Source organism: Rhincodon typus, chromosome 7 (assembly GCF_021869965.1).
Source record: "Rhincodon typus isolate 14 chromosome 7, sRhiTyp1.1, whole genome shotgun sequence".
NCBI classification, from domain to species: Eukaryota; Metazoa; Chordata; class Chondrichthyes; order Orectolobiformes; family Rhincodontidae; genus Rhincodon; species Rhincodon typus.
Genome location: NC_063338.1, coordinates 89553839 through 89581175, shown reverse-complemented (window position 1 = coordinate 89581175; position 27337 = coordinate 89553839). Strand labels below are relative to the sequence as shown.

Sequence of the window (27337 nt, the reverse complement as noted above, 5' to 3'; positions counted from 1 at the left end):
TCCGCCAGGGCCACTCAGCTCCTTATCTCATTACAGCCTTGGTTCAATCATGGTCAAAAAAGCTGAATTCCAGAGGTGGGGTGAGAGTGACAGCCCTTGATATCAAGACTGCATTCGACCGAGTGTGGCACCAAGGAGCTCTAGCAAATCTGGAATCAATGGGCTTCAGGGGACAAACTCTCCTGTGGTTGGAGTCATACCTGACCCATAGGAAGATGGTTATGGTTGTTGCAGGTCAATCATCTCAGTTCCAGGACATCTCTGCAGGAGTTCCTCAGGGTAGCGTCCTAGGCCCAACCATCTTCAGCTGCTTCATCAATGATCCATCTTCCATCATAAGATCAGAAGTGTGGATGTTTGCTGATGATTGCACAATGTTCAGCACCATTCGTGACTCCTCGGACACTGAAGCAGTCCACATTCAAACGCAACAAGATCTGGACAATATCCAGGCTTGGGCTGACAAGTGGCAAGTGACATTCACACCACACAAATGCCAGGCTATGACCATCACGCCTTCGCATTCAATGGTGTTACCATCACTGAATCCCCCACTATCAACATCCTGAATTGACCAGAAACTCAACTGGACTCACCACATAAACACAGTGGCTACAAGAGCAGGCCAGAAGCTAGGAATACTGCAGCAAGTAACTCAACTCAACTCCTGACTCCTCAAAGCCTGTCTGCCATCTACAAGGCCCATGTCAAGAGTGTGATGGAATACTCCCTACTTGCCTGGATGAATGCAGCCCCAACAACACTCAAGAAGCTTGACACCATCCAGGACAAAGCAGCCCGCTTGATTGGCACTACATCCACAAGCATCCACTCCCTCCACCACCGACGCTCAGTAGCAACAGTGTGTACTATCTACAAGATGCTCTGCAGGAATTCACCAAAGATCCTCAGACAGCACCTTCCAAACCCACGACCACTTCCATCTAGAAGGACAAGGGCAGCAGACAAGTAGAAACACCACCAACTCCAAGTTCCCTTTCAAGCCACTCACCATCCTGACTTGGAAATATATCGCCGTGCCTTCACTATCGCTGGCTCGAAATCCTGGAATTCACTCCCTAATAGCATTGTGGGTCAACCCACAGCAGGTAGACTGCAGCGGTTCAAGAAGGCAGCTCACCACCACCTTCTCAAGGGAAACTAGGAATGGGCAATAAATGAATTTTTAAAAATCTCCTCTGCACCCTCTCTAGTGCAATCACATCCTTCTGGTACTGTGGTGACCAGAACTGTACACTGCATTCCATCCGTGGCCCAACCAATGTTTTATAAAGTTGTCACAAGACTTCCTTGCTTCTACATTCTATGTTAGAGCTAATGAAGGCAAGCCTCCCATACGCCTTCTTTACCATCCTGTTTACCTGTACTGACACCTTGAGGGATCTATGGAATTATACACCAAGGTCCCTTTGTTCCTCAGTACTCCCTCAGGATCTACCATTCATTCCCTTATTAGACCTCCCAAAATGCATCACTGATTGGGATTTCAATGCTGTATAATCTATGACTCTAATATTCCATCTGCCAGTTTCTTGCCCACTCACTAAACTTGTCTATATCCCTTTGCAGACATTTTGTGTCATCCTCACCACTTACCTTCCCATCTATTTTTGTGTCATCCACACATTTGATAATAATGCATCTATTTTCCTCATTCAACTCACTAATAATTGTGGCTCTAGCACTTATCCCTGTAGCACACCATGTATTACAGGTTGCCATCCTGAAAATGCCCCTCTTAGCCCCACTGTCTGTTTTCTGTTAATTAGCCTATCCTCTGTCCATGCTAATGTAATACTCCCAAATCCATGGGCTTCTGAAAACCCAAATTTATTACATCCAATACTTCCCCTTTGTCTATTCTGCTTATTACCACTTCAAAGAATTCTTGTACATTTGTCAGGTATGATTTGCTGTTCATGTAGCCATGCTGATTCTGCTTGATCATATTCTGCATTTCTAAATGTTCTTCTACAATGTTCTTCATAATAGAGTCTCATTTTCCCAATAACAAATATTAAACCAAGTGACATGTAATTACCTGTTTTCTGTCTCCTCTTTTCAAAACAAGGATGCTACATTGGCATTGCCCAATCCTCTGGAACTCTGGGACAGAATCTCGGAATTCCTGGAAGATTACTACCAGAGCATCTAATATCTCTGTAGCTACTTCCTTTAATATCCCAGATGCATCCCATCAGGTCTAGGGGAACTATTGGTCTTCAGCCCCATTAGTTTCCCTCGTATGCTTATTCTCTGGTCTTAGTTATTGTATGTATTTCCTCTCCTCCTCTTGCTCTTTGCATATTTGGTAATTTTTGGATGCTATTAGTGTCTTCTACTGTGAAGAATGATGTAAAATATTTATTCAACTCCTCTGCCATTTCCAGGTTCCCCATTATCATTTCCCTAGTCTCCTTCTCTACGGGGCCTATGGTCACTTTGGCTTCTCTAAGGAAGCTCTTGCTGTTTATTTTGATATTGCTTGCAAGTTTACCCTCAAAGTTTATTTCCTTCCTCTTTAGTATTTTTTTGGTCATCTTTTGTGGTTTTTTAAAAAATTTCCCAATCCTCGGGTTTACCACTAATCCTTACCATATTGTATATTGCATCTTTCAATCTGATGCTATCCTTAACTGCCCTGGTTAACCATAATTGGATTATCCCCTTCCTAGAATCCTTCTTGCTCATTAGGATATATCATTGCTGTGAGTCAAGAACTATTTTCTTAAATATGTGCCATTGTTTCTCAAGTGTCTTTACTTCAAACCTCCTATCCTAGTCCAATACAGCTAGTTCTGTCTTCAGTTATTTGTAATTACTTTTGCTTAAGCTTAGTACAATTATTTCTGATCCCAAGTTCTTTGCTCTCAAACTGAAAACTAAATTCTACCATGTTATGGTCACTGCTCCCTTTTATTCTGACATCATTTATTAAACCTGCCTCACTGCACACCACCAGATCCAAAACTGCCTGTTGGATCCACAACATATTGTTCTAGGAAACTGAGATAGTAGGAACTGCAGATGCTGGAGAATCCGAGACAACAAGGTGCAGGGCTGGATGAACACAGCAGGCCAAGCAGCATCATAGGAGCAGTCCTGATCTTCCAAGGTTAAAAAAAATGCACTTTTCTACTATAAGATATACATTCCTAATTTGCAGACACAATAACCACACAGATACAACTGACACACAGATGCAGATACAGCTAATACACAGACACAACTAACACAGTTATAGACACAGCTAATACAAAGACACAGACACAGCTAACGCATAGACACAACCAACACAAAGACATGGACACAGCTAACACAGACACAACTAATACACAGACTCAACTAACACACAAGCACAGCTAACAGACAGACATAGCTATCAGACAGACATAGTTAACACACAGACACAGCAAACACACAGACGGACATAGCCAATACACAGAAATAACTAATACGCAGACACAACTAACACATGGATACAGAAACAGCTAACACAGTAAACACACAAATACATCTAACACACAGACATAGCTATCACACAGGCACAACTAACACACAGACAAAGATACATCTAACACACAGACACAACTACACACAGTCATGGCTATCACAGAAACACAACTTACATGCAGCCACTGTTTAGGCTCAGTTAGCAGGATGGCTAGTTTGCAGTATAGAGCAATAGTGACAGCAGGGGTTCAATTCCTGCACCAGCTAAGGGTTACCATGAAGGACTTTACTTCTCAGTCCCTCCCCTTGCCTGAGGCAGTGTAACTGTCAGGTTAAACTACCACAAGTCATCTCTCTCTAAGAGAGTTTAGAACTGGGATAACTTCACCTAGTCATTACTGCAGACACTGCTCACTCACACTCACAACACATGTACCTGGTACAAGTGCACGCACCTGCAATAGCTGTGAAACATGACCACGAATTTCCAATTTTCACAATTTATGATATTCCTGTCCATCCTGAAGAAATTTTTCTAACCAGCAAGCTGCCAATTTGTTCTCAGCCCGTTTTGGTCCTAATACATCGGACAGTTTTGCCTCTGCTCTCTCCAGGACTCGGGCTGCGCTATTGGTGTCCGTGGGTCACAGAGCAGGAAATGGTAGAATGATGGGATCACATACCTGTTCCAAGTAAGCAGCTTTGGCCACAATAATTACCACGACATTTCCAAATGCAACAGTGAGGAGCCAGCCAGATTGGAGAACAGCTTTCATGTTCAAAGGAGCCTGAAATAACAAAAATGGCAGTGATTGTGCACTGGAAACATCTTCTCCCCAAACAAATAAATGATTCTGAAAAATCGTTACAGAATTATACAGCACAGTAAGGCCATTCTGCCTATCGTGCTCTGTCTGGCTTTTTGAATGAGCTACCAGAGCAATTCGACTCCCTTTGTTTTTTCCTCAAATATGTATTTTTCTAAAGAAGGGTCCCGACCTGAAACGTCAGTTTTCCCTCTCTTCTGATGCTGCCTGGCCCTCCAGCGTTCCACCAGCTCCACACTGTGTTATCCCTGACTCCAGCATCAGCAGTTCTTACTTTCTTTATGTATTTCTCCAACTCCTTTTGAGTCTTAGCACTGAAATCGAATTCAATCATTCTCCCTGTGAAATGCATTCAAGATCATAAGAGCCCACAGAACCATAGAATCCCTACAGTGTGGAAGCAAGCCATTCAGCCCATCAAGTCCACACTGACCCTCTGAAGTGCATCCCACCCAGACCCACACCCCCTACCCTATCCCTGTAACCCTGCATTTGCTATGGCTAACCCACTTGGCCTGCACATCCCCAGACACTGTGGGCAATTTAGCATGGCCAATCCACCTAACTTGCACATCTTTGGACTTTTCACTTTGAAAAGAATAAAATATGTAACCTCCCCATTGCTCAATAATTAAGTTCTCAGTAGCAGCAAACAAGGTACAATAATCATTTTCCGCAACTTGGGATTGCAAAGTGAGGTATCTGTGACAGTGGCCCAGACAGAAGAACTAAATCCTGTTTGGTGTATCGTGCTTTTAATTTGCTGGAAGATGACATGAGGCCAGTGGTTTACTTTTTGGCTGATGCAGGCATGATGGGCCTCCATCTTTGCCATAAATGTTTCTACATTTTCCAAACACTGTGAATATCTGAGGAGGAGGAGAAATGCGCAGTCATGGAGGAAGAGGGTTGGGGAATGTCAGTAAGAGAATGGTTCCTTAGGAGATCCAGTACAGACACAATGGTTTGAGCTGCCATTTTGGGTGCTAACGATATTTTTTTTACAAAAACTCATTCAAAGGATGTGGATGTTGCTGGCTCACCTCTAGTCTCCCTTGAGAAGGTGGTGGTGAGCTGCCTTCTTGAACCGCTGCAGTCCACCTGCTGTGGGTTGACCCACAATGCTATTAGGGAGGGAATTCCAGGATTTTGACCCAGTGACAGTGAAGGAACGGCGATAAATTTCCAACTCAGGTGAGTGGCTTGAAGGGGAACTTGCAGGTGGTGGTGTTCCCATGTATCTACTGCTGTTGTCTTTCTAGGTGATAGAGGTTGTGGGTTTGGAAGGTGCGGTCAAAGGAATCTTGGTCAGTTACGGCGCTGCACCTCATCGATGGTATTCACATTGTATTGGTGGTAAAGTCAGTGAAGGTTGAATGTGTTGGATGGGGCGACAATCAAGCGGGCTGCTTTGTTCTGAATGATCATAGAGTCATGCAGCATGGGAACAGACCATTTAGTCTGATCAGTCCATGCTGACCATAATCCCAAACTAAACTAGTCCCACCTGCCTGCTCCTGCCCATATCCCTCTAAACCTTTCCTATTCATGTACTTATCCAAATGTCTTTTAAACATTGTAACTGTGCCCACATCCACTGCTTCCTCTGGAAGTTCATTCCACACACAAACCACCCTCTGGGTAAAAGAATTTGGCCTCATGTCTTTTTTAAATCTCTCTCCTCTCACCTTAAAAATGTGCCCCCTCGTCTTGAAATCCCCTATCCTCCAGAAAAGACATCTACCAGCAACACTATCTGTACCCTTCATTATTTTATAAACTTCTACAGGGTCACCTCTCAACCTTCTACGGTCCAGTGCTGCACCCATCCAGGCAAGTGGGGAGTATTCCATCACACTCCTGACTTGTGCCTTGTAGATGGCGGACAGGCTTTGAGGAGTCAGGAGGTGAGTTACTGGCTGCAGTGTTCCTAGCTTCTGGCCTGCTCTCGTAACCACAGTGTTTATGTGGTGAGTCCAGTTCACTTTCTGATCAATGGTAACCCTTAAGGATGTTGATTGTGGGGGATTCAGTGATGGCAATATTAAGGGGGTCAGTTGCCTGGTGAATGATACTTGGTTCTGTGAACGATTTCGTGTTGTAACATGGTTACAGTAGCAGAGCTTTGAATAAATTAAATAAAATTGGACCCATTATATATAGCCCTGCTCCACTGTGGTTTCCCTTATTTCATATCGTATGACTATCAGGAAATTAGCAAATGAACTATAAAGTTCTTGATCGGATCTCGTCCAGTAATTCCCACATCCCTTGGATTTTAGATCTTGCCTCTTGGCTCCCCCTGATGGTTAGTGAAGGTAGTGCGATTCTTTGCTTCTTCATCAGAGGAAGGATGGGGTGAAATAGTAACAGAAGGACTACGATGTTGTGGCCATTACAGAAACTTGGGTAACTCAGGGACAGGAATGGTTGTTGGAAGTTCCAGGATTTAGATGCTTTAAAAGAAATAGGGAGGTGGAAAAAGAGGTGGGTGGTGGCATTGCTAGTCAGGGCTAGTACAGCAGCTACTGAAAGGCAGTTTGAGAATGATATGTGTACAGAGTCAGTTTGGGTTGAGGTCAGGAACAAGAAAGGAGCAGTCACTTTGTTGGGGATTTTTACAGACCCCCTAACAGTTGCAGAGGAGTGGAGGAGCGGATTGGGAGGCAGATACTGGAAAGGTGCAGAAGTCACAGGGTTGTAGTCATGGGTGACTTCAACTTTCCAAATATTGATTGGAAACTTTTTAGTTGTAATAGTTTAGATGGAGCAGATTTTGTCCAGTGTGTTCAGGAAGGATTCCTGACACAGTATGTAGATTGACCAACACGAGGAGAGGCCACTTTGGATTTGGTGCTTGGCAATGAACTGGGCCAAGTGTTAGACCTGTTGGTAGGAGAGCATTTTGGCGGTAGCGATCATAACTCTGTTACTTTTACAATAGTCATGGAAAAGGATAGGTACATACGGCAGGGTAAGGTTTATAATTGGGGGAAGGGTAAATACAATTCTGTTAGGCAAGAACTGGGTAACATAAAATGGGAACAGATGCTGTCAGGGAAGAGCACTATAGAAATGTGGAGATTGTTTAAGGAATGCATATTGCGTGTGCTCGATATGTTTGTCCCTAGCAGGCAGGGAAGACGCGGTCGAGTGAGGGAGCTTTGGTTCTCAAGAGAGGTCGAACAACTGGTTAAGAGGAAGAAGGATGCTTATATAAGGTTTAGGAAACAAGGAACGGAAAAGGCTCTAGAGGGATACAAGTTATCCAGGAAGGAGCTGAAGAAAGGGCTTAGGAGAGCTATAATGGGGCTTGAGAAAAGCCCCTTTAAAGCTCTCCTAAGCGAAAACCTTGGCAGATAGGATCAAGGGAAACCCCAAGGCTTTTTACATGTACGTGAGGAATAAGAGAATGACCAGAGAAAGGGTAGGGCCAATCAAGGATTGTAAAGGGAATTTGTGCACGGAGCCTAAGGATATAGGAGAGGTCCTTAATGAATACTTTTCTTCGGTATTCACAACTGAGAGGGACCTAGTGTGAAACAGGCTGGTAGGCTAGAGGAGTTCGACCTTAGTAAGGAAGATGTACTAGGAATTTTGAGGAACTGGAAAATAGATAAGACCCCCGGGCCTGATGGGATTTATCCAAGGATTCTATGGGAAGTGAGGGAACAGATCGAAGGGCCTTTGGCAATGATCTTTTCGTCCTCACTGTCCACGGGTATAGTGCCAGAAGATTGGAGAGAGGCAAACGTCATTCCCTTGTTCAAAAAAGGAATAGGGATAACCCCGGAAATTACAGGCCAGTTAGTCTTACATCAGTGGTGGGAAAATTACTGGAAAGGGCTCTGAGAGATAGGATTTATGATCCCTCGGAAAGGCACAGTTTGATTCGTGATAGTCAGCATGGATTTGTGAGGGGTAGATCATGTCTCACAAACCTTACTGAATTCTTTGAAGAGGTGACCAAACATGTGGATGAAGGTAGAGCAGTGGATGTGGTATACATGGATTTAAGTAAGGCGTTTGATAAGGTTCCCCATGGTAGGCTCATGCAGAAGGTAAGGAGGCTTGGGATAGGGGGAAATGTGGCAGACTGGATTCAGAATAAGCTGACCCTTCAAATACAAAGGGTGGTAGTGGACAGAAAATATTCAACATGGTGCTCAGTTACAGGTAGTGTACCACAAGGATCTGTTCTGGGTCCTCTTCTGTTTGTGATTTTTGTAAATGATTTGGATGTAGGAGTGGAAGGGTGGATTAGTAAGTTCGCGGACGATACGAAGGTGGGTCACGTTGTGGATACTGCTGAGGGCTGTTCTAGGTTACAAAGGGACATTGATAGGATGCAGAGCTGGGCTGAGAAGTGGCAGATGGAGTTTAACCCAGAAAAGTGTAAGGTGATTCATTTTGGAAGGACAAACTTGAAAGCAGAATACAGGGTTAACGGAAAGATTCTTGGCAGTGTGGAGGAGCAGAGGGATCTTGGGGTTCATGTCCACAGTTCCCTGAAAGCTGCCACCCAGGTGAATAGAGTTGTTAAGAAGGTGTATGGTGTGTCAGCTTTCATTAATAGAGGGATTGAGTTCAAGAGCCGTGAAGTTATGCTCCAGCTATACAAAAGCCTGGTTCGGCCACATCTGGAGTATTGTGTCCAGTTCTGGTCACCTCACTACAGGAAAGATGTGGAAGTATTGGAAAAGGTGCAGAGGAGATTTACCAGGATATTGCCTGGAATGGAGGGTAGGTCTTACGAGGAAAGGTTGAGAGAGCTAGGGTTTTTCTCTTCAGAATGACGAAGGATGAGAGGTGACTTGATTGAGGTGTCCAAAATGATCAGAGGTATAGATAGAGTGGACAGCCAGAGACTTTTTCCCAGGGTGGAGATAGCTATTATGAGGGGGCATAGTTTCAAAGTGAGTGGAGGTAGATATAGGGGAGACGTCAGAGGTAGGTTCTTTACTCAGAGAGTGGTCAGGGTGTGGAATGCATTGCCGCAGAGGGTAGTGGAGTCGGCCTCATTAGGGGCATTTAGGCAACTATTAGATAGGCATATGGATGATAGTATAAGGTAGGGGTGGAGGTTAGATAGACCTTAGGATTAGTGTAAAAGTTCAGCACAACATTGTGGGCTGAAGGGCCTGTACTGTTCTATGTTCTATGTTATAAAAGGAGAACTTGCTGGGACAGCTGAGCAGATCTGGCAGCATCTGTGAAGAGAAATCAGAGTGAAAGTTTCAGGTCTAGTGACCCTCCCTCAGAATTGAGTGAAATAGTCTTGGGATATATTTTCCTCACTCCGACGGGAATTTAGCAGAATTATTTCGGGAGAGTTGGTTGGAGGAGTTCCTGTGTATTTGCTCTGCTCGAGGTCTGAATAGGGTGGTGGATCAAGCAGGAGCTGAACGTTATGCTAGATAAGTGTAAACAGGACCCATTGTAGCTATGCTGAGTGACTGCCAGTCAGCGTTAGGGGAGCTGTTTGCTGGTTCACCCACGACCCACCCAATCTGAGGAACCGCACTGATAGAACGCAAGAAGCAAGCTGCACTGTCTCATGTCGCTAAAGGGAAAGGCCAGCAAAGCTGAGTGCAGTGTGTTGGAGGGGCGGGGAGGGGGAGAGGTGAACACAATTTGTTCTGTTACCCAATTACGAGGGGGAATCTGATACAATTAATCCAAGCAAGACTGTTATGAGGGAACAAAAATTCCTTTACAGTGCTTTAGAAGAGATGCACAAAACAATCTGCGAAAGACCATAAGATACAGGAGCAGAATTAGGCCATTTGACCCAATGAGGCTGCTCTGTCATTCAATCATCGCTGATATGTTTCTCAACCTCATTCCCCTGCCTTCACCCTGTAAACCTCAATCCCCTTACTAATCAAGAGCGTATCTATCTCTGACTTAAATGCACTCAATGACTTGGCCTACGTAGCCCTCTGCAGGAATGAGTTCCACAAGTCCACCTGGTTGAAGAAATTCCTCCTCATCTCACCCTCAGGCTGTGCCCTTGTGTCATAGTCTCTCCTACCAGTGGAAACATCTTCTCCATGTCCACTCTGTCCAGGCCTCTCAGTGCTCTGTAAGTTTCAAACAGATCCCACTCATTCTTCTAAACTCCACTGAGTTCAGACCCAGACTCCCCAACCGCTCCTCATAAGACAAGCTCTTCATCTCTGGGGTCATTTTCGGAAACCTCCTCTGAACCCCCTCCAACACCAGCACATCCTTCCTTAGATACAGAGCCCAAAACCGCTACAAGAAAGTTCCTGAGTGTGAAGGACTTTGTTGCGCAGATTGATTGGAGAAGCTGGGATTGTCCTCCCTGGAGAAGTGAAAGGTGTTAAGTGAGTTGTTTGAGATGTTTAAAATTGTGAGGGCTCTGGGCACAGTGGAGAGGGAGAAACGGTTTCCATTGTCAGAAGGCTTGTGAACTAGAGGGCAGAGTTAAGATGATTGGCTAAAGAACCGAAGGCCACATCAGAAGACATTTCTTTCCAGACAGTAAGTGGTTAGGGTCTGGAATGAACTGTCTGAGAGTGTGGGGGAGGCAGAATCAACAGTGCTTTTCGAACGGAAAAGAAAATCAGGGAAGTGGTGAACAAGTGTCTGAGCTGTTCTTGCAGAGAGCTGGTAGGGATTCGATGGGTCAAATGGCTTTTTTTCCTCCTGTGACCCATTCTGTGGTAATTGGATGTGGTTCACAAGAGGTAGTGCGGGGACGAATTGTCTCCTTCCATGTTCAGGACACACACGTGTTCGTCATTGCCTGTAGGCAGGGTAAAGCAGGAAGTTCTGGTAAAGAAACAAGGCCAGCTCACATACTGCAGCGGAAACCTGACGGTGACCCAGTGGTAGCACAGTGCTGCAGACAAATCAATTCGAGGCCCACGCAGACAAAGGACATCGGTGAGGCGAACAGGACCCCTGAAAGAGCAACACGAGTGGGTAAAGTGATAAAGAAGGCACAGGGTATGCTTGCTGTATGAGTAAAGAAGTTGGCAAGAAGTTGCTGCTGTGTTAGGGCCACATCTGGTGAACCGTGGGCAGTTCTGGTCGCTGCACTGTGGGAAGGATGCGGAAGCCTTGGAGAGGGTGAAAAAAGAGGTTTATCAGGATATTGCCTGGATTGGAGTGTATTAGATACAAGGAGAGGTCGGACAAATTTGGATTATTTTCGCTAAAGCGTCAGAGATGGAGGGGTTACCTGATAGAAATATATAAAATTAGAAGAGGCATGGATAGAGTGGATCAATAGAGTCTCTTTCACAGGGTGGAAATGTCAAATACAAGGGGGTGGAGGTTTAAGGTCAGTGGGGGCGGGGAAGTTTAACGGAGATGTCAAGGAAGGATTTTCAGACAGAGGATGACAGCTGTTTGAAATGCACTGCCAGGGGAGATGGTCGAAGCAGATGCTATAGCAACGTTTAAGAGTTATTTATACAGACACACATATAAGCAGGGAATTGAGGGACATAGAACACATGTAGGAAGATGGCATAATGGTTGACACAGACATGGCGGGCCGAAGGGCCTGTTCCTGTGCTATGTTCTAAGGACTGCAGGAAGACGGATTTAAGTTTGGTGTTAGAGATACAGACGAGGATGTGAGGAAGAACATTTTTCCACAGCGAGTTGTAATCATAGAATTCCTACAGTGTGGAAACAGGCCCTTCGGCCGAACAAGTCAACACCGACCCTCAGAGCATCCCACCCAGACCCATTCCCCCTATAGCCCACCTAATCTACACATCCCTGAACACTATGGGGCAATTTAGCATGGCCAATCCATCTAGCCTGCACCTCTTTGGACTGTGGGAGGAAACCGGAGCACCCAGAGGAAACCCATGCAGACACGGGGAGAATGTGCAAACTCCACACAGACAGTCACCCGAGGGTGGAATTGAACACGGGTCCCTGGAGCTGTGAGGCAGCACGGCTAACAACTGAGCCACCGTGGGACTTGCTGCCTATGAGTGTGGTGAGGGTGGAGACAATGATTTCAAAGCAAGCTGGATGGGCATAGAGTCAAGCAGCACGGAAACAGGCCCATCAGCCCTACTCATCCATGCTGACCAGGTTTCCTAAACTGAACTAGTCCCATTTGCCTGCCATATCCCTCTGAATCTTTCCTATCCACGTGCCTCTCCAAATGTCTTTTTAAATGTTGTAATCGTACCCATCTCCACTACTTCCTCAGGTAGTTCATTCCATACATGCACCACCCTTAGGTCCCTTTTAAATCTTTGGCCTCTCATCGTAAACCAATGCCCTCTAGTTTTGCACTCCCCTACCCTGGGAATAGCCTTTGGCTATTCATCTCTGCCCGTAATGGTTCTAGAATACTTAAGGGAAATAAATTTGCAGAGAAAATGGGGAGAGAATGAGTGAATGAAACTGTTTGGACTGCTCTACAGAGAGCTGGCATGTACCTGAAGGGCAGAATGGCTTCCTTCTCAACTGTAATAAATGTATAACTCAGAACAGACGAATTTAATTGAGGAGTGATCTGATCAAAATGTTCAAGATATTAACAGGAAAGGACAGGGTAGATAAAGATAAACTATTTCCACTGGTTGGCGTTTCCAGAAAGAGGGGCATAGCCTGAGTATTAGGGCCAGGCCGTTCAGGAGAGACTTTAGGAAGCACTTCTAAACACAAAGGGTGGTAGGTGTTTGGAATTCTTCCACAAATGGCAGTGGATGCTGGTTCAGTTATTAATTTTAAATCTGAGACACGTAATTTATTTTAAGCGAAGGTATGAGGGACATAGGCCAAATTCAGGTGTATGAAGTTGGGTCATGGATCAGCCTGGCCTCATTGAATGGTGGAACAGGATTGAGGGGCTGAATGGCCAACTCTTGTTTCTAGTTTAGACTTCTAGTTCCCAAATTAATCACTGCTGAAAATTCCACAACTCATTCAATCTCTGGGTCTATCAAAAGCTAGAAAAATCATCTAGCAATCATCTTATGCAGTACAAATGTCCTTTCCCCTTTACTCTGGTATTTTTGCACATGATCCTGATCAAAACAAAAATATATCTTTATGATCAAAGCATCCAGTAGTCCCTGTTGAAATATCTTTCTCTTAGTTTAAGCCCAGCAATGTCAGACAAGCTCAGGGACATTACAATACCTGTGAGTAAGAGAATTCCACACCAGTGATGGAGAACATAACCTCTCCAGCAGACATCAAGACATACTGAGGGATTTGCCACGCAACGTGCATGATGTTCGCTTTGATGTCTTCAGTCTTCCAAATCTTCAAGCTGTGGTCTTTAGGCTGAAAGAAAGTGGAACATAACAGGAAAAAAGTCAGTGCTTCCAAACCCAAGAGATATCATGTCAAGAAACTACAGAAGGTGGTATGCACAGCCCAGACCATCACGGAAGCCAACCTCCCACCCATGGACTCCACTTACATGTCTCATTGCCATGGAAAGGCCACTAACGTCATCAAAAGACCCATCCCTATCCCAGTAATGCTCTCCTACAACCTGTTCCGTCAGGCAGAAGCTTGAACACACGCACCAACAGGTTCAAGAACAGCTTCTTCCCTGCTGTTATTAGACTGCTGCGTGGACCTCTCTAACTTCAAATAATGTTGAGCTTGTTAATGCTGATCTTGCCTCATGCATGTTCTGTGCAGTGTAACCTGTATACCTTACTCTGTCCAAGCTTTCTTTTCACCCTATGATCTGTATGCCCTTGCTTACTATGATCTGCCTGTACTGCTCACAAACAAGGCTTTTCACTGTACTTGGGTATACTGCAGTATAATTTGGATAAATGTGAGGTTATTCAGTTCGGAAGCAAACACAAGAAGGCAGATTACTACCTGAATGGCTGTAAATTGGGAGAGGGGAGTGTGCAGTGGGACCTGGGTGTCCTTGTGCACCAGACGCTGAAGGTAAGCATGCAGGTGCAGCAGGCAGTAAAGAAGGTAAATGGTATGTTGGTCTTCATTGAGAGATGTTTCGAGTACAGGGGCAGGGGTGTGTTGTTGCAATTGTACAGGGCCTTGGTGAGACCACACCTAGAATATTGTGTGCAGTTTTGGTCTCCTTTTCTGAGGAAGGATGTTCTTGCTCTCAAGGGAGTGTAACAAAGGTTTACCAGGCTGATTGCAGGGATGGCGGGTCTGACGTATGAGGAGAGATTGACTAGGTTAGAATTGTTTTCACTAGAGTTCAGATGAATGAGGGGGCGATCTCACAGAGACTTATAAAATTCTAACAGGACTGGGCAGGGTAGATGCAGGGAGGATGTTCCCAATGGTGGGTGTGTCCAGAACCACGGAATCACAGTGTGAGGATTCGGGATAAACTATTTAGGACAGAGATGAGGAGACATTTCTTCACCCAAAGAGGGGTGAGCCTGTGGAATTCATTGCCACAGGAAGTAGCCAAAACATTGAATGTATTCAAGAGGCGGCTAGATATAGCACTCGGGGCAAATGGGATCAAAGGTTATGGGGAGAAAGCAGGATTAGGCTATTGAGTTGGATGGTCAGCCGTGATTGTGAAGAATGGCGGAGTGGGCTTGAAGGGCTGAATGGCCTCTTTTTGCTCCTATATTCTATGTTTCAATGTTTCAATCAATCAATTAATTAATCAATGAAAGTGGCAGGGGAATTGGACGGTATTCAGATCAACAACTCACATTTCTACAGTGCCTTTAATGAAGCAAAGTGTCACTGCAGTGTTATAAAATAAAATATTCAATGGGTAGGCTTTAAGGAGTGTCTTAGAGGAGGAAAGAGAGGTAGAGAGGTGTAAGTAGTGAGTTCTAGGGGGTTGAAGACATGGCCTCCAGTAATGGACTGATTAAAACTGAGAACAATCGAGATCAAAAACAGCAGAAATTTGCCAAAAGAAAATTGGAAAGAAGCTTCTAGAATGCAGCTGATGAAATCTTCACCAACTTCTCATGGACTTTCTCTCAACATTTTTTTTTGTCTTATCAAACTTGCATCACCTATGCTTTAATTAAAGACCATGTCAGTACGGTAGATTCAACTACCAAATGGAAACATAGAAAATAGGACCCTTTAGCCCTAAGAACCAAATCTAACTTCTTCTATAAAACATTCATCACTTTGCCTCTGGTTTTGCATTTAATTCCTGATCTAAGATGGGAATGTTGTTTTCTAAAACTTGCCTTAATTCAGTAAACAATGTTTTGGGCAGGGTCTGCCTAACTGTAGATTCTTCTAACACAGTGGGAGGCCATTTGGCCCAACCTGCCTATGCTGGCTCTTTGAAAAATCTTTCCAATTAATCCCAACTGAAGAATTAACAGTTCATGTGGGACCTTCCGCCCCCTCGAGCACACTCTGCTGTTTGATAAGATTGTAGCCAATCTGACTGGGGCCTGTACTCCATGTTTCTGTCCATCTCCTGCAATTTCCCCACCGTCCCGCAAGTTCTAATCCAACAAAATTGATTGTATTATTCATCTTCACACTCACCGTTTTACCCAGAATGAGTGTATACGCTGCTCCAAAGTCGATCAGTCCCACATCCACAACCTGCTTCGTTGTTTCATTTTGGCACGATACTTTGTAGCTGTGTAAAACACACAATGATCAGTGGAACGAAGGACCTGATATTTGTTCCTGTTCACTCTCCAAAATAAAAAATATAGTGGGGTTCACGAGTGCTATATTAGGTCCATGTCATAGCAGTCTAGTTCTGGCCAGGTTCAAGACTCATGTTGTCTCCAGGCGAGTGGGGGTGGGGGGGGGTTAGGGGTTGGGGGAAGGGTGTGGGTATTGGGTTGGGGTGGTGTCACTCATAGAAGTTCCCAACCAATCCATTAGAATGCTTAGTAGAAACATAGAAAATAAGATCAGGAGTAGGCCATTCAGCACTTTGAGCTTGCTCTGCCATGTAATATGATCATGGCTGATCATCCAACTCAGTATCCTGTTCCTGCTTTTTCCCTGAACTCTTTAGCCCTAAGAACTATATCTAATTCCTTCTTGAAAACATTCAATGTTTAAGTCTCAACCACTTTCTGTGGTAGTGAATTCCACAGGCTCACCACTCTCTGGGTAAAGAAATTTCTTCTCATCTCAGTCCTAAAAGGCCTACCCTATATCCTTAGACTGTGACTCCTGGCTTTGGACTCCACCAGTCATCGGGAACATCCTTCCTATGTTTACCCTGTTACAAACTAATATACACTCGCTTAAATAAAGACAACACTTTGTCCTGGTTAATACCCCATAACTGACTTGTCACCTGCACTGAACCACAAATACCCACTCCCTCCACCTCCGACGCTCAGTAGCAGCAGTGTGTTCTATCTGTAAGATGCACTGTAGAAATTCACCGAGGCTCCTCAGACAGCACTTTCCAAACCCATGACCACTTCCCTCTAGAAGGGCAAAAGCAGCAAATACATGGGAACATCACCACCTTCAAGCTCCCCTCCAAGCCATTCACCATCCTGACTTGGAAATATATCGCCGTTCCTTCACAGGCGCTGGGTCAAAATCCTGGAATTCCCTCCCTAATGGTATTGTGGGTCAACATACAGCACATGGACTGTAGCGGTTCAAGAAGGCAGCTCACTACCACCTTCTCAAGGGCAACAAGGGACAGACAAGAAACGCTGGCCCAGCCAGCAACAGCTATATCTGCTGAATGAATAAAGAAAAAGTGAAAACCTGTTTCTTTGAGTTCAGAACAGGCAAATGAGCTGCACTGGTATAATTTGTTTTTACATGATCCCCCTCTCATTGCCACCTCATCTCACCCTTTCCAGCGACCCTTCTAAAGTTAATAAAAGTCTGCAGACTCTGGAGCTGTGAAATGTATAAAAAAATGTGCTGGAAAAATTCTGGCAGCATTTGTGGAATAGCATTAATGTATCAAGTGCAATGTTCTAAACAGTCATACTGGCCTCAAAATGTTAACTCTGTTTCTCTCTCCACGAGTTATAATCTATATATTTACATGTGGGATGTGGGTCTCACTGGCTGGCCAACATTTATTACCCATCCCGAGTTGCCCTTGAGAAGGTGGTGGTGAGCTGCCTTCTTGAACCGCTGCAGTGATATTGCCAGATCTGCTGGGTTTTACAGTACTTTCTGTTTTCATTTTAAAAGCCCTTCTATTTCTTTCTCTCTCATGTGCAGATTCAGCATCCCCTTAAATGTTATGTTATTGCCACACTGTTTGGCAATATGATAGTGCAATGACAATATCACTCAGGGCTAGTAAGCTAGAGCTCCAGCTTAATGCTCTGGAGATATAGGTTCAAATCTCACCAAAGGAACTAATGGTGTTTGATTAATAAAGCTCGCAATATATCTCTATCATTGTTCGCTTAAACAACCAATTGTCTTTTCGGAGAAGGAAATGTGCTTTACCTGTTCTGGCCTAGATGTGACTCTGGACCCATAGCAATACAGCTCATAAATTCTCTCTGAAATGGTCCAACATGTCACTCAATTCAAGGGTAATTAGTGTTGGGCCAAAAATGCTGGGCTTGCTAATGCCATCAATATTTAATGAAAGAATATTTTTAAAAATCCAGCCCTGCTAGTGAATCCTACGGTCGATCTACACTCTGGGCCACTCTCCTGAGCCTATCTCATTTATCCCCTCTGATTTCGGACTCCCTTACAAATGTAACACTTTCTCTACATCTACCTTATTAAAATCTTTCATTACCTCCGGGGGCATGTCCATAAAGATTCTAACCTACTTTTATAGATGCACCATAGAAAGCATCCTACCTGGGTGCATCACAGCTTGGTATGGGAACTGCTCTGCCCAGGACCATAACAAACTACAGAGAGTTGTGAACACAGCCCAGTCCATTACGCAAACCAGCCTTCCATCCATTGACTCCATCTGTGCTTCTCGCTGCTTTGGGAAGGCAGTCAACATCATCAAAGACCCTTCCCACCCTGGTTATAATCTCTTCCAACCTCCATTGGCAGAAGATACGAACGCTTAAACACACGTACCAGTAGGTTCAAGAATGGCTTCTTCCCCACTGTTATCAGGCTTCTGAATGGACCTCTCAAATTTTGAATCTGAATGTTGACCTTGCTCTTTGTGCACCTTCTCTGCAGCTGTAACATTGTATTCCTCACTCTGTTCTATTACCCTAATGCACTTTGTATGGTATGATCTGACTGTACAGCATGCAAAGCAAAACTTTTCATTGTACCTAGGTACATGTCAAATCAAATTAAAAATGATATCTATCAATTACACCCTCAATCTTCTCTTTTCTCGAAAAAGTGCCACTTCAGTTGGCGCACATTGCTCTCATGGTGATGAGGTGACTGAATGCTGAAGGTGGTGCCAATCAAGTGGCTGCTTTATCCTGGATGGTGTCAAGCTTCTTGAGTGTTGTTGGGGCTGCACTCATCCAGGCAAGTGGGGAGTATTCCATCACACTCCTGACCTGTGCCTTGTAGATGGTGGAAATCAGGGATGTGCAAGAAATCAGGATTGGAGGAGCACAGAGATCTCCAAGGGATGTTGGGCTGGAGAAGGATTTCTTCATTGCAGTTTCACAGCTCACCATAGATAGGATTCAAACGTAATCAATGAATTGCTCACCCACTATCATAGCTATAACACTAACATACCTACAATACATAGATGAGGGCTTTTTTTTTTTCCCTTTATTTATTCACGGGATGAGGGCGTCGCTGGCTAGGCAGCATTTATTGCCCATCCCTAATTGCCCAGAGGGCATTTAAGAGTCAACCACATTGCTGTGGGTCTGGAGTCACATATAGACCAGACCAGGTGAGGATGGCAGTTTCCTTCCCTAAAGAACATTAGTGAACCAGGTGGGTTTTTCCAACAATTGACAATGGATTCACGGTCATCATTAGATTCTTAATTCCAGATATTTATTGAATTCAAATTCCACCATCTGCCATCTGCCATGGCGGGATTCGAACTCTGATCCCCAGAACATTATCTGGGTCTCTGGATTCACAGTCCAGCAATAATACCACTAGGCCCTGATAATGTGGTGATTGAAATCCAAGGCACACATCGTGACAAAGTATTTCAGAAACAAACCTCCACTTACTATCCTCTATCCAGGACTGTGTACAACGAGCTTCCAAAGTTCTTGCCGACTGTGCCGAAATTCACATCTCCGATGGTAATGTTTAAATCTTCAGAGCCGGCATTTATGATTCTGTAGATAGAACTCAGGAACTGAGCACGGATCAGAAGAAAATGTTTACTTACAAGAGAAGATGGAGTAAATAAAGAGGACAGAGTCCTACCTCAATGTGGCCTTTCCCTTCTGTGGCTTTGATGTTTGATCTTCCAGCTGAATACAAAATAACGCAAATTATTGGGAGTTTGGGAAGGAAAGAAAGTTTTATTTTTAAAAGTTCCAAAAAAAAAGCAAAAACTTATAACAACAGTAATTGATTGAGGAAATCAGCTCCAGCACCGAAAAAAATATCAAAAAAAAGGAATCAGAGATAGTAGGAACTGCAGATGCTGGAGAATCCGAGACAACAAGGTGCAGGGCTGGATGAACACAGCAGGCCAAGCAGCATCTGCTTGTTGCAGCAGCACCTTGTTGTCTCAAAAAAAAGGAGCAGCTTTAACAGCCAAAATTCTCTCCCATCCACTATTTTGGATATTTCTCCATATTGCAATTCCACGGTGCCATTTCCGATCCATGGATGTCCTGAAGGGCTTTACATCCAATGATGTATTGGCAGAAGTGCAATGTAGCAAACTTGAGGGCAATTTTTTACACAGCAAGATCCCACCAACAGCCACGCCATAACGAGAAGGTAATCTGTTGGAACGGTGCTGGGTGAAGAATAAATATTGGCCAGGACACTGGGAAGACCTCTTCCTTGAAATAGTGCTGTGAGATCTTTTAGGTCCACCTGAAGGGAGGGGGGGCGTATCTCAGTTTGACATTCTCATTTGGAAGCCAGCACCTCCTGCAGTGCAGCACTCCCCCAGTACTGCACTGGAGCATCAGTCTAGATTCTGTGCTCCATTTTCCGCAGCGGGATGCGAACTTGCACCAATTAACACAGTAGGCTGTGATGCTATGAGTCCTACAGTGTTAGTTACTGTGAAGTGAGTCTTTCAATTCTTTGAGGGTAAATTGTTCAATGCGACATTAACACACAAAAGCCTTTTTACTACCTTTCTGGACTGTTTCATTGCAATGGGGGTTGGGGGGGTGCTGGGGTCCCACTCAATTTGGTGAATGCTACTTTAAAATTGAAGATAATGGAATTCCCTCCATATAAATTAAATGTTGATCATTGTTGAAATTTGTTCCCTTGACATTCAATGACATTACTATAATTGAATCCTCTATTACCAACACCCTAGGGATTAGGACTGAGCAGAAACTCAACTGGACCAGTCATTATAAATACAGCGGCTACAAGAGCAGGTCACAAACCTGGTTTAATGATGAGGTGGAAGATACAAGCACTGACAGTGAATGGTAATGTATACAGCTTTGCTGAGGGAGTTCCATGTTTGCCTTTTTAAAAGGCTGTAACGCACAAAGAAACACAATATATATTTGGAATCATTCTTAGGTAGGGTTCACATCGCCGTTTCACTGCCAAAAAAACTTTGTGAGATGTAAAAATCCAGCACCATTGACTCAGGCTAGGAACACTGTGGTGAGTAACTCACTTCCTGACTCCCCAAAGCCTGTCCACCATCTACAAGGCACAAGTCAGGAGTCTGATGGAATTATCCCCTCTTGCCCAGATGGGAGCAGCTCCATCAACACTCAAGAAGCTTGACACCATCCAGGACAAAGCAGCCCGCTTGATTGGTACCACATCCACAAGCATCCACTCCCACCAAACTGACGCTCAGTAGGAGCAGTGTGTACTATCTACAAGATGCCCTGCAAAAATTCACCAAAGATCCTCAGAGAGCACCTTCCAAACCCACGACCACTTCCAGCCACAAGTGGCGACTTGTAAACTTTTCACTGTACTCATTTGTGTACATGTGAGAATAGAGTTAATTCAATTCAATCCAGAAGGACAAGGGGAGCAGATACACAGGAACACCACAAGTTCCCCTCCAAGCCAGGCACCATCCTGACTTGGAAATACATTGTCATTCCTTCCGTGTTGCTGGGTCAAAATCCTGGAATTCCTTCCCTAAGGGCATTGTGGGCCTAACTACAGTACATGGACTACAGCAGTTCAAGATGGCCACTCACCACCACCTTCTCAAGGGCAACTAGGGCCTGGCAATACACCCGTATCTCATGAACAAATGACAAAACATGTCAAAGCTGCACATCACAAAAGCAAGTGCATTCCAAATGTTATTTTGTTGAAGGATCACCAGTAAGAGTGAGCACATGACAGACAAAATTAACCAGGATGCAGTGCTTTGGGAACGTCCAGCGCGAGGTTTAAAAGCTTGAAGACCACAGAAGGAGAGCAACGCTGAGGGAGTGCCACAGATTTCACATCCTGGTCAGCAATAAGTCAGTGTACGTGGTGCAATGATACTTCAGTTCAACAGGGAATAATGGGAATAGGAAGGTATGGAGGAAAAAGTTCAGAGGAACATTGATATATTGCAAATATAATCAAGATTATGACAGGTACGGAAGGAGCTGAATGAAAGGATTGACTATCAAATGATAAGCTATCATCTTTATGCACCCAGTCTGTTCAACCTCTCCTCAAAAGCCAACCCTCTCAACTCTGGAATAAACCTAGTGAATCACCTCTGCACGCCCTCCAGTGCCAGTACATCCTTTCTGAAGTAAGGAGTCCAAAACTGCACACATTACTCCAGGTGTGGCTTCACCAGCACCCTATACAGCTGTAATATAACCCCCCTGCTTTTAAACTCAATCCCTCTAGGAATAAAGGACAAAATTCCATTTGCCTTCTTAATTACCTGTTGCACCTGCAAACAAACCTTCTGCGATTCATGCACAAGGTCACCCAGGTCCCTCTGCACAGTAACATGCTGCAAATTTTTACCGTTCAAGTAATAATCTCCTTTACTGTTATTTCAACCAAAACAGACAACTTCACACTTATTAACATTGTACTCCATCTGCCAGACCTTTGCCCACACACAATCTATAAACAATCTATATCCCTCTGCAAACTTTCAGAGTCCTCTGCACACTTTGCTCTACCACTCGTCTTAGTGTCATCCGCAAACTTTGACACGCTGCACATGGTCCCCAACCCCAAATCATCTATGTATTTGTAAACAATTGCGGTCCCAACACTGATCCCTGAGGCACACCACTAGTTACTAACCGCCAATCAGAAAAGCACACATTTATCCCCATTCTTTGCTTCCTGTTAGTTAACCAATCCCGTATCCATGCTAATACATTACCCATATGGCCATGCTTGTTTATCTTATGCAGCAGCCTTTTGTGCAGTACCTTGCCGAATGCCTTTTGGAAATCTGGACATACCATATCTACTGGGTTCCCATTCTCCATACGTTCTCCATGCGCTCATAGAATCCCAGCAAATTAGTCAAGCATGACCTGCCTTTCATGCACCCATGCTGCGTCTGCCCATCAAGACAACTTCTATTGAGATGTCTTGCTATTTCTTCCTTGATGTTAGATTCAAGCATTTTCCCCACTACAGAAGTTAAGCTAATTGGCCTATAACTACTCATCTTTTGTCTACCTCCTTTTTTGAACAGTAGCATCACATTTGCTGTTTTCCAATCTGCTGGAACTGCCCCAGAGTCCATGGAATTTTGGAAAATTACCACGAGTCCATTTGCTATTTCTCCCGCCGTCTCTTTTAGTACCCTGGGATGCATTCCATCAGGGCCAGGAGACTTGTCTACCTTTAGCTCCATTAGCTTGTCCAACACTACCTCTTTCGTGATAATGATCATGTCTAGGCCCTCACCCACCTCAGTCTCTTTGTCATCAATTACTGACAAGTTATTTGTGCCCTCCACAGTGAAGGCCAACACAAAATACCTGTTTAAGATCTCAGCTATTTCCTCGTTTCCCATTATTAAATTCCCCTTCTCATCCTCTAAAGGACCAATGCTTACCTTAGCCACTCTCTTTCATTTTATATATTTATAGAAACTTTTACTATCCGTCTTTATAGTCTGAGGCAGTTTAGTCACATAATCTATCTTACTTTTCTTTTTAGCCTTTTTCGTATCTTTCTGTTGACCTTTAAAGTTTTCCCAATCTTCTAGTTTCCCACTGGTATTTGCCACTTTGTATGCCTTACTTTTAAATTTGATAGCCTCCCTTATTTCCTTAGACGTCCATGACTGATTACCCCTTTTTTCTACAGTCCTTCCTTTTCACTGCTATATACTTTTGCTGAGCACTTTGGAGAATTGCTTTGAAAGCCCTCCGATGTTCGTCAACTGTCCCACCATAAAGTCTTTGATTCCAGTCTACTTTAGCCAATCCTTCTTCATCCTATTGTAGTCCCCTTTGTTTAAGCACAGGACCCCGGTATTTGATTTTATCTTCTCACTTTCCATCTGTGTTCTAAATTCAACCATACTGTAATCGCTCTTTCCAAGAGGACCCTTAACTATGAGATCATTAATTATTCCTGTCTCATTACACAGGAGCTGATCTAGGATAGCTTGCTCCCTCATTGGTTCCATTACATACTGTTCAAGAAAACAATCGCGGATACATTCAACAAATTCCGCCTCAAGGCTGCCTTGACCAATCTAGTTCGACCAATCGACATGTAGATTAAAATCCCCCATGATAATTGCCGTGCCATTTTTACAGGCATTAACTATTTCTTTGTTTATTGCCCGTCCCAATGTGATATTATTATTTGGTGGCCTATAGGCTATGCCTTTCAGCTACATTTTTTTCTTAGAATTTCTAATTTCTACCCAAATAGATTCAACCATATCCTCCATAGAACCTATATCATCTCTCACTACTGCCTTGACGTCATCCTTAAATATCAGGGCTACATCACCTCCCTTACCTTCCTGTCTGTTCTTCCAAATAGTCTGATGCCCATGGATATTTAATTCCCAGTCATGACCATCCTGCAACCGTGTCTGGGTAATGGCTACTAAATCATTCGTGAGTTTTTACAAGAGCAGAAGGCCACTGGGAACTTTGAGAAGCTGACAAGCTCTAGCCTGTCAGAAACAGGTTTGGTAGGTGAAAAGTGTCTTATTTAATCGACAAAGGTTCTGTGCCGCAGCAATGAAATTTTCATACCATTGACATCTCTACCCTATTCCCAGTTTCCAGTTCCCACTTTGTCCAGGCCCATGTAAAGATGTAGGTGCTAAAACTTATTAAACAAGACTGAGAGCAAAGTGATGGCTGCTGAATCTGCATTTGAATTGCTTCGCCTGTGTACTACTTCTTTCCTTGCTTTCTGCACCCCCATCTCCCTCAATCCGGACTACTGACTGAGCACCACTTATCTATTAACCCCTCGACCCAATAAAGATCGGAAGTTTTGTCTGCTTCCCATTGGGTGCGAGTTTGAAACTGGTGAACAAACCTGGCCTCAAATCACACAACTCCATCCAAAGTCCAATCCCAGGAACACTCACTGAGGGTGAAGCTCAAGGGGCAGCACAGTGGCTCAGTGGTTAGTACTGTTGCCCTGCAGCGCCAGGGACCCAGGTTCAATTCCCGCCACAGAATCTCTACAGTGTGGAAGCAGGCCATTCGGCCCATCAAGTCCATATCAACCCTCCAAAGAGCATCCCACCCAGACCCACTCCTCCTACCCTATCCCTGTAACCCTGCATTTCCCGTGGTTAATCCACCTAGCCTGCACACCCCTGGACACGATGGGCAATTTAGTATAGCCTAAACTGCACATCTTTGGACTGTGGGAGGAAACCAGAGGAGACCCACGCAGGCACGAGGAGAATGTGCAAACTCCACACAGTCACCCAAGGGTAGAATCAAGCCCAGGTCCCTGGCATGTGAGGCACCTGTGCTAACCACTGAGCCATTGTGCTGCCCATTAAGGTCCTACAAATAAAGTTTCAGGAGTGAGGGAGTTCTAAATAAGGAGCATTAGGGTACTAATACTTGGTTTATTCACAACGGCAAGAGCCATTTAGTATTGCAGCAGTAAATCAGATCAACATTTAGTTGGATGAACAATGTTGGATGTGTTGGAGGGTGTTTCGGATTCCTGAGACATTGGGCAAATGCCACCTATACAACAGGAACAAGTTGTGCTTTAACAGGGCTGTGATCATCATTCCCTGTGGGAAGTTCAACTAGTACTTTACAGAGCGGCACCAGAATGAAACTTTAGACAGGAGTTGGGAAGAGCAGAGCCTGAGGCAACTGACTGCGCGGAGTTTGCAAATTCTCCCAATGTCTGCGTGGGCTTCTTCTGGGTGCTCCGGATTCCTCCTACAGTCCAAAGATGTGCAGGCTAGGTGTTTTAGTCATGCTAAATTGCCCCATGGTGTCCAGGGATGTGCAATGTGATGGATTAGTGATGGGAAATGTGGGGTTATGGGGCTGGGTCTGGGTAGGATGGTCTTCAGAAGGTTGGTGCAGGCTCGATGAGCCAAATGGCCTCTATGTGCACTGGAGGGATTCTAAAGAGAGAGATTGTGAAATTAGAGGTTGAATAATGGAGGTGCGAAGCGTGTTCCTGCAGCATTCACCCTCTTGTTAATCTAACTCCTAAATGTGAGAAGAGCTGCCTCATGATTTTTACTGACCAGTTTGCAACAGGGAGTGTTGACCTCTTTGTACATTAATACGCTGTACGCCCTCCTTTCACTAATGTTTTGACAGCATAGACAGGTCATGTTTTCATATGTAAGATGAAAATTGAATATTTGATCTGGAGCATCGAGCAGTAACTTGATGTAATGGTCTGGATCCTGTGAAAGACAAGAAGGGACATTTATTTAATAAGACATTCCTAACATTACCAGCTTCTAACAACAACCTGAATTCATGTGGTATTAAAGGGGACTTGACAGAGAAGCTGCAGAAAGGTTTTCTTTTCCCCTTTGTGGGACAGTCCAAGGCATAATGTCAGAATAAGAGGGTTAAAACAGAGATGATGAGGAGTTTCTTCTCTCAGAAGGTGGTGGACCTGTGAAGTTCTTTGCTACAGAGGGCTCCCTTAAATATATTCACAGCTGACATAGACAGATTTTTAATTAATAAGGAGATCAAAGGTTATGGGGGACAGGCAGGAAAGTGGAGTTCAGGATTATCAGATCAGCCATGATCTCTCATTAAATGGCGGAACAGCCTTGATGGGCTGAACGGCCTACTTTTGCTTCTGCATCTCACGGTCATCCGGTCAATTAGACCTTAAAACGTTCTGTAGTGATTCAAAGGAATGCAATCAGGCAAGCATTTGAGGCTAAGGCATTAGACGCTCAAAGAGGTGACCTCACTGAATGTCTTTAAAGGGGTATTGAGTAGCAAGCAGCTCCAGGGTTTAGTGCTGAGGTAGCTGAAGCCACAGAGTGATGGAAATCACTGGACCAGAGGTCTGCTCTCTCATTAGAGAGAAAGAGAGTGAGAGAGAGAGAGAGACAACTGTGGCGATTTAACCTGGGTCGCCACACCTCAGGTGAGGGGAGAGATTGAGAAGGAGAGTTCTTCACGGTAACCTCACGCTGAACCCATGCTGTTAGCATCACACTGCTTTGCAAACCAACTATTCAGCCAACTGAGCTAAACTGAATGATGACCTACCAAGAGAGAGAAAAGAAATTCTCCTCACCCCCATCTTAAAAAGGAAATCTCTTATTCTTAAACTCTGCCCCCTAGGTCTAGTCTTCCCCACATGAGGAAACAGCCTGCAGGTATCCAGCCTATGAAGTCCCCTCAGATCTTATAAGTTTCACTCAGATCACCCCTCATTCTTCCAAACTCCAGTGGGTACAGGACCAACCTTTCCAACTATCCCTCATCCAAAGCAACTTCATTAAGAGTCACAGGACTTGAAATGTTAAATGAGATAACAAGGTGTAGAGCTGGATGAACACAGCAGGCCAAGCAGCATCAGAGGAGCAGGAAGGCTGATGTTTT

The 27337-nt window shown here is 44.3% G+C and overlaps 1 protein-coding gene across 1 annotated transcript in view; it reads right to left on the bottom strand.

Moving 5' to 3' along the window:
• Positions 1 to 27337, bottom strand: part of slc15a2 (solute carrier family 15 member 2) — a gene marked incomplete at its 5' end in the record, with an annotated part of 108708 nt that overhangs the window by 7400 nt on the left and 73971 nt on the right. Inside the window, 6 exons of the mRNA XM_048599259.1 lie at positions 4158 to 4262; positions 13443 to 13589; positions 15777 to 15873; positions 19376 to 19486; positions 19578 to 19624; positions 26005 to 26169. Coding sequence (XP_048455216.1) covers positions 4158 to 4262; positions 13443 to 13589; positions 15777 to 15873; positions 19376 to 19486; positions 19578 to 19624; positions 26005 to 26169 — 672 coding nt within the window. The remainder of the gene's footprint in view (positions 1 to 4157; positions 4263 to 13442; positions 13590 to 15776; positions 15874 to 19375; positions 19487 to 19577; positions 19625 to 26004; positions 26170 to 27337) is intronic.